The sequence below is a fragment of the Parasteatoda tepidariorum genome, chromosome 8, assembly GCF_982258835.1.
Source record: "Parasteatoda tepidariorum strain Cologne lab strain chromosome 8, Ptep-v5.0, whole genome shotgun sequence".
Lineage (NCBI taxonomy): Eukaryota > Metazoa > Arthropoda > Arachnida > Araneae > Theridiidae > Parasteatoda > Parasteatoda tepidariorum.
This window is the reverse complement of record NC_141762.1, coordinates 69,997,891-70,006,620: the sequence shown is the minus strand read 5'-3', so window position 1 is coordinate 70,006,620 and position 8,730 is coordinate 69,997,891. Positions and strand designations below refer to the sequence as shown.

The window sequence follows — 8,730 nt, the reverse complement described above, 5'->3', positions numbered from 1 at the left end:
TCATGAAAAAAAAAGTTAAAAAAAAAGAAAAAGAAAAAAAAAACGTTTTTAGCCTCAGTGATCTCGTGACTGCGACCGTCCACTTTTCGGGGCCAGGAAAATGGCTGACATCAGGTGTTAAATAGTATTGTTGATTAAATGTACAAATTGTTACTTTTAACCTTATGAAACATCTACATCTTACATAGTGACTTTTAATTTAACTTTGAAAATAACTAATACTGATTGAAACTTCAATTTTCTAAAATAGATCTCTATGACTCATAAATTTTTGTAACTGGGATACTCTGCCGATAAAAGAAAGGTTTTTAAATCGACAAAAGTTAACTCGTTTTTGTTGTTTTTCATGTTTACATATGATCGACTAAAGTGTTAATGAATTTGCCTTTTTGACAACTACCTACTGTGCATATTGTCCAGAAAAAGTAGCACTTTTCAAAGTAAAGAATGAACTCGCCCCACGAACCTCCTGCTGAAGACAGCATCAAAGTTGTCTGCCGATTTCGACCTTTAAATGATGCCGAAGAAAAAGCTGGTAGTAAATTTATTGCAAAATTCCCCCCAGGAACTGAAGAATGTCTTTCACTTCCAGTGAGTAATTTAAATAAGCTTTTAATTACTGTTTTGAAAATGTTGTGAATTATTCATTCGCCCATAGGTTATGTCATTGACGTTAATACCATTCCATTTCAGTTGATCAAACTCACAGGCTTTTGTCGTGTGGCATTTTTTGATGGTTTTAAACATTGATAAGACCATCATGTAAAGTATCTACAGCCTTAGAACTCAGATATAACATTTTATTAATTATGTAAACATCTTAAAAGTAGTATAGCTCCTAGTGTTTTTGTAGTAGTAATTGTATCAACTGTTGTTATTAATTTTCTTTCTCTTGCATAGTTAAAGTTAAACATTTACATTTCTGATATTTTTCAAGAAGTTAAAAATTCTACTTTCATTATTATATAGTAAATTTGCTTTTTTTAAAAAAAAATACAAAAATATAATACAAAAAAAAATTGGACCGTTCTTATTTTTAGCTGTACATATTTGTTTAGCTTAAACCAGCTTTATTTCATTCTATGAATCGTTTTATTTTTTAAACAATATCCGGATAGAAATTCGTAAGTTAACAATGAATCATTTTTATTTGTTAGCCCTTCAGTTCACCCAACTTTTATTTTATACCTAGTGTTTATGAAGAATCTAAGATTTATTTTCATTTTGAAATATTATTTTATATTATTTGGAATTGTAATTAACTTTAAACTATTAATATAATAATATTAATTAATAAACTCAAGTGAAGTTGAAAAAATAGTAGGTAAATATAAGAAAAATTTTGGGCCAACTGCAATGACAAAAATGTTGCTTTTCCTTTATTACATTTAATATACAACAGAGTCTCAATAATTTGAGGGGGACAGGACTAAACCTTATTCGAACTTCCAACTTCCAAAAATTTAAATAAATGGAAAGAAGGCAATTTTTAAAGTTTTGAACTTCTGAAAATTTAAATCTTTGGAAACAAGGCAATTTTTAAATTTCTTTATTTAATTGACAAATATATTATATTTAAAGAAAATTTACTTTCACTAGATCAGGGTGCATTTACTGAATTACACCAAGTGTTAAAATATTCATTATATTACTGCATCAGGTTAATTGTACTTTAAAATAGTTGTCTAATGATTTTTGTTTAAATGCACTGTTCGCATGTTTCATTGTTCAATATACAAATTTGATTTTCAAAATTCAGTCATAGTAATTGTAGTAAAACCGATCGTTGTAATCTATCCACGTATTCTGTGCTCATTGTTTGGGACCAAGATTGAACAATTGAGACTACTGTAAATCTAAAATATGTATATATAGTTGGGGGAGATTTCTGTGCCCAGGGATATTTTTAACTCTTTTACAAGCGTACTTTAGCTTTGAAAATTAGATATGCTCCTAAGCAAAGTAGTCAGGCATTTTTTTACTTTTGAAATTAATATGAATTTTTTTCTAAATAGGATAAAAACTAAGAGAAATAGATAGAAAAACTGTTAGAAACATTAACTTAAATATTAGAATAGACTTGAATTTAAAGAATGAATTGTAAGTGTTAATAAATTTGAAATTTGATATTGTTGTAAAATTATGGAAAGTGAACAAAGAATAAGATGCTATATAGTAATTTTAATGAAAATGTTTTATTTAATAGTTTTATTCTTCTTTATACAAAATGTGTCAAATATGCTAAATGTGTAAAAATTACAATTGTGCAAAATTCTTTTTGCAATCTTATATTTCATCCATAAAGGTTTATTATTATCTTTTTTTTTTTTTACATAAAATTGGTTTCTGTAATTTATGTTTTCAGTATTATTGTATTTCATACTTCCAAAATAAATTTCACTTCATCAAAAAAATGTCAAAGAGTACTTTTACTTGATGAAAAAAAATCTCAGTTATATCTCTGTCCGTGGCTTATCTGTTTGCACCAATCATCACAGCCCGAGCACCAAAGGATTTTTATGCATGCAAAGTTTTTATAAAAAATCTGTAGTGGTTTCTCTGAAGGTGGCCACAGGTTGGTCCCTTCCTGTAAATCTGACTAGATGTTGCCATGATTTGGTGGATTTTTGGAGATGATACCTATACAGAATACTTACATATAGTTGTTTGCACTAAAGTTGCTTTGAATTGCACTTAATGTATTTGACCCCATAAAGATTTTTTTTTTTTTTAAATTTCTCATGTCTCCATGTTTGACACTGAAATCTTTTCCGAAACTAGTATTTGATACTTGTCATTTAAAAAAAAATGTTTTTTTTTTTTTTTTTTGCATCAAACTAAACTATTACCGGTACTAACATTCAACTTATCTAATGAGAAATATTTAAAATTTATGTTGTACAAGCCATATTCTTTTTTCTACAATTTTATAAAGTAGATTGTGGCTCATTATCCACCTTAATGTATTTTAATACTATGCTCTAGTTTAAAGTTTTACAATATTTTATGTCACCCAATTATAAAAAGTAGGTATGAAATTTAAAAAAAAAAAAAAAAAAAACCCTGTTCTCTTGCTATATGTTTGAATTTCCTTTTATCCCTTTTGTGATATACTGTAGGGTAGGGCTGCACTACCTGGAGCTTGTGGACTGTTGATCTGTTGCACATAATTAGAAAAAAAAATTGCAAAAATTTTGAACCGCACATTTGAGTCCTTGCGTATTGATGAGCTAGCTAATTTAGATAGTTTCTATTGTAAATCTGTGTTTCTTGATTGCTTTTTCTGCCATTATTGCTTCAGAATTTTGCATGTTTTTTTTTTAGAAAAAACTAATACTTTTATTACAATATAAATATAAAACAATGAATGAGACAATCGATGAATGGTGAAAAAAACATAAAAAACATTCCAAAAATAAATAAACACTATTAAAAATGGGTTGTGAAACTTTAAAAAGTTTATGACATTGATTTCCAGAAATATTGCAAGTGTCTAATAAAGTTTCCAGGAAGAAAAAGATATTTCCCTCCAAATAAATTAGGTACTTTTTAAAAGTAAATTTTAGAAACTAGATTTTGCGTTTTGCATTGAAAGAGCATTTTTAATTGGAACCTTTCTTTACCCATTTTTCTAATTAACCAAACATCTCTACTCATTTTTGCAAAAGAAAAGGGAGGCGTTTGTGTAAAGCAATGATTTACTTCATTGACTCAGAAGTCAATGAAGATTTGTTCCTGAGGAGAGAGCATGCACCAGCTGCTAATAATAAGTAATAATAATTCAGTAAAGGATATTAAATAAAAGCTCATATTAAAACCAAGCTAATTGCTTTAACAACAATTGTTAAATTTTCTAAAGGTATTTTTTAAGAAAAAAAAAACTTTATTTTTATGTAACTCAACAAAAAACTCCTTCAGTTGCATTTCATTATTTTTCAAGTATAAATTGATTTACGTTTACATTGAAACAAAGCATAATTGGATATTATTGTCATCGGTAACTTAAATCTTAATGTTTACTGGAAAGTAACTTCACTTTAAACTAAATTTTTACTTTATTAAAAAAATTCAATTCCAACCAATCTGGTTCAGATTCCTTAGGATCGTGCTAAACATGAGCGGTTTTCTTGATTTTATTCTTCATGTAATGCACTTACACGTTAACTTTACAGAATAAGGGTTTCATGATAGCATATTTGCCCTTTGTTTGTTGCTTTATCTAGGAATTATTTTATCTTTTAGAGATTCAAAGTGAATAGGATACGGAGATAACAATAGACATTATTAAAAAATTCATAACATTAAGAACGTCAAAACCGCTTTTTGTTTTAACCTTCTCTTCTATATTGGTAATATAGTAGGGAACCGATTATCCGGAACGATCGGGACCATCGCTATTCCGGATAACTGATTTTTTCGGTTTTCTGAATCGCTACAAAAACCTTTTTTTTAATTGTAAATCCCAACTAAAAAAAAAATTTTTTTTGGAAATAATCTTAAAAAGAAGAAAACACGATGGAGTAATACACTAATGATTATTTCCCAAATGATTGTAAGGTAAACATCTTTCAAAAAAGAAAGAAAAATCCTAAAATCTTCTGAGGAAAAAATTTTTTTTTTTAAAAAATGGCGGAAAAATTTATTGAATTTCGTTCCGGTTTTTTGGTTTTCTGATTTCCGGATAACGGGTTCTGTACTGTACAATAAAAAATTACCATCCAGTATCGTAAAGTTGTAGCGATTATGCTAAGGTAGTTATTAGCTCATTAAGTTATATTTATAGTTATAGGATGATTAAAAATTAAACCCTAATAGTTAAAAGATTTTTCATTTAATATACTGTTGTTTTATTAACTATTTTTAAAGTATCACACGTTTATCAAAAGGTACAATAACAAATGCTATTGAAAATGTAAGTAAAATATATTAATTATAAAGTTCACTATTAGCAAAGTCTTTACTTCATAGCATAGTTTTACACCATCATTCTACATCTGAATAGTCATCCAAAATTTCTTTTAAAAATTTCTTTTTTAAATTTAGTTTAAAAAAGTCTAAAAATAAGTACTCTAATTTATAGTATAGTAGCACTATAATTTTCGTGAGAAATATTTATATATTATAAAATATTTGTTACATAGAAAATTATTAAATTCTTATATTTTTTTTGCTTTAATGTTATAATTCTTGGCTAGGTACTTATAAACGGCTGGTTGGTAAAACTAAATTTTTCTGGGTATCTGGAACTGGCCGGGTAACAAGTAAATTTTTGCGTGGAACCCAGATCAGGCAAACTGTTAGGATTAGGTACACCGCTTGTTAACGATAAAAAGGGCATTATATTGTACACCACAGAACTACCTAATGCCTAGTACAAAAGAAATCAAATAAAAAATGATCCTACTTTCAAGCAAAATTTCTAATAATTAGTTTGGCATTTATTTAGATTTTATTCATTGTATTTCAAGTTTAGTTTTAAATAACAGCAATATGTTTATTCCTAATTTTATTATTATTAATAACAAAATTCATATTATTGATAAAATTAGGATTTGTTGATTTAAATCATAATTTAAATCAATTTTTTTTGTGTTTATATTATTTATAAATATTGATTTTAAAATTTAAAAGACAGTGTTTTAAATTATTGATATTTTATTATTTTCTTTTCTTAGTTTTAAAATTTATTTTAAATAAATTGCTGCATTAATTAATTTTAGTTAACGAAATTATTTTCTTTCTGGATGTGTGTTAAATTCTAACTCATTTGAAATTGCATATTTAAGAATTTTTGGTTCTTGAGATTGTAAGTACAGATTAACATAAATATTTAGTGCTGTCTTAATACAGGCTTGCATAGCTGTAGAAAGTAATAAATAAACATGAATGTTTTTCCAAAAAAAAAAAAAAAATGCAAATGTTAATTAAAATTCTACCTTTTGATTGAAAGAGCATGAATTAGAATCTAAGTTGTATATTATTGGTGAAAAATGTATATTTCTAAAGCTTGAGGTTATAATATAAGGAAATTACCCTAATATGCCAAAAATAGAAAAAAAAGTGCTGATGAATTCAGATATTTTTTTCCTTATATAGTGTCATTCTTCCCTTTCACCCTTTCAAACTCTTTTTGAAGCAGTAGGGTTATTAACTGGTATTTCATAGGTCCCAACTGTTCGGAATTTTTCGGATTTGTCCCTAATTTTTAAATCAAATCTGAAAATCTGATACTTTTATAAAAAATCCGAATTTTCGTAAAATTGCAGTATTTTTGCTTTTAAATCAATCCCTTCTTCTGTTCGCTGCAAGCACGCTTCCTGTGAATATTGTGCAAAAGTAATTTTTAGTAACTTTTTATTGGAAAATACTATTCCAATATCTGTTGCTGATTATTTCTCTAAATTAAATCTTAAACAACTATTATTTTTTTAAAAATTTATTGTAGTATTTAAGCACTTGTTTAAATACTACATTAACTGAAATATTTGTTTTAGGATTTTTTTTTCCTCATAATTTGTTTACAGTATCTTTGACATCATCCGATTTTCTATAATGAAATTTTGTGAGAAAAAATTCCAATGAGTACATAGATTTTTTAAAAATTTTCATTAACTTTTTTTTAGCTTAAAATGAATATTTTAATATCAAACTATATAAATTAAATATTTATTTTTTTTGATGAATGACTACATTTATAAACACAATCTGTTACATTTATTTTGTCATTTTCAAAATCAAGAGCAAAAAAAAAAAAAAGAATACAATTTTAAATAAAAATTATGGTTTACTAATTGAAACTTTGTTTTAATAGTTAAAGATTGTTTAATTTCATCATGCATTTGTTTCAAAATGGTTGCTTGTATTCAAAGCTATGTATTGTAATGAAAAATTATGTTAGTAAGTTAGAGCTTCTAAAATATTGTTGTAATATAGTTTTAATATTAATTTAATTTTAATTAAACATTTATAAAGTTTTTTTAATTATAAATTAAAGTTCTTACAATGCATTTGAATAAAAATGAAAAAAAAAATCTGATTTAAATAGAAAAGTGTGTTTTTTTTTTATTTAAAAAAAATCAATAAAATCAGGAGCCCTGGATAGAATTAATAATAATGATGGGAATAATAATAATTATAAAATTACTCATAACTATAAATAAATTTAATGCTTTTATTTCAGTTTTTTTTTCTTTTCCCCTGAATATATTTTCAAAAAGATAACTTATTGAAAATTTTAAGGCACTGATTATCAAGAAATTTTAAAAATAGTTTTTTTCATGCTAGTTAAATAATGGCTTTAATATTCAATTTATTTAAGCTCTCACTAAAAGTAGTTAATCATTACTCAGGTCTTAAGGACATTCTTAAATTGTGAAAGAAAGTAAGATCTTATTCAGTTCGTACAGTAAATGATGCTTGATGACTTCCTATGTGTGATCTCTTCTTTGGGGATTACTGAAACCCAACATTAACAAAAGGAATCATTTGTTTATTTATGTTAAGCATAGAACATCATTGTGCTCCCCTATTCATGGTTCAGTTATTTCTACGTAGTGCTACCTATGGTCAAAGCAAGGAATTTAAGAACAATTTCAAGGCAAAAAAATTTTTCTTATCTCTGGAAAAAAAAACATTTTTTAACAATATTTTCTTTTATATATTTCCATATTGATGCAAAAAGAAAAAAAATTATGTAAATTAAAAGAAGAAAAAAAGTTTTTGAATGTAGCTTAAGAAGTAACTTCATAAAGATGTAAAAATTACCCTAAAACGCATTCACAATTTGTTTTAAAAATTATTCATAGAATTAAAAAAATAACTTGTTGAGTCAGGTAGATCAGTTCGAATGCGATCTGTTCAGTTATATAAAACAAAAAGCTGTTGGGCTGTAAATAATTGAAAAAAGTAATATAACTTCTATGGAATAATATTGAGACATAGATTGAAGCTGGCAACGGTGCTAACGGCGTTAAAATGCTACACCAAGAAATAATGCAAAGAGCAGAATGGTATTTATTTGACACATAATGGAAAGAGTAAGTGATTAAATTTACAAGAAATTAAGCGTCTAGATCCTGAGAAAATAAGCATAAAAAATTTCCTTCCCTGTCAGAAATAACCTGGACCAAGAGTTAAAAAGAAATAGTCTGGCATTTTGGGGGGCCTTTGTCAAAACAACTTTAAGACTCTGCCATAGTTAATAGTAGTTTTTGGTGAGTGGTAACAAATCTGTCTCTCAGCAACCATTAACTAAACATTTTAAATTGTTTGATGATCAGAAGAATGATCATGCTAAGATGACTTTTAGAAATTTTGTGTGTATATATATATAAAATTTATTTATATTTCTAAAGAAAATAGTTATATTTATAATTTTTTATTATTATTATTATTTATTTATTTAATTTTGAAGAAGAACATGAATTTAATAAAACTTCTGCAAATTCCAAGCTTTAAAACACAATATTCAAAAACAAAATCCATTTTATTTTAAGATTTCAAATATTTTTCTTAACATTAAGGTAGTTCAATATTAAAATGAAATTTTTGGAAAGGTAACAGATAATACAATTTATTTTGTCATTTCCAAGGTTTTTATTTTATTTATTTAAAAAAAAAACTAAAATTATGCTTTATTATTTTTTAGCCAGTTTTCCAGTTGTTAATGATGATGCATCTTTCTTCCATTTTCAGAAAATTTGAATCATCCGTATACATTATTACTATAAT

General features: G+C 25.9%; 1 protein-coding gene across 2 annotated transcripts in view; it reads left to right on the top strand.

Moving 5' to 3' along the window:
• The first annotated feature begins 26 nt into the window (after positions 1–26).
• Positions 27–8,730, top strand: part of LOC107444172 (kinesin heavy chain) — a 45,520-nt gene continuing 36,816 nt past the window's right edge. For both annotated transcript variants that reach the window (XM_087169083.1, XM_087169084.1), the window contains exon 1: positions 27–591. In XM_087169083.1, coding sequence (XP_087025209.1) covers positions 448–591 — 144 coding nt within the window. In that variant the 5' untranslated portion in view covers positions 27–447. The remainder of the gene's footprint in view (positions 592–8,730) is intronic.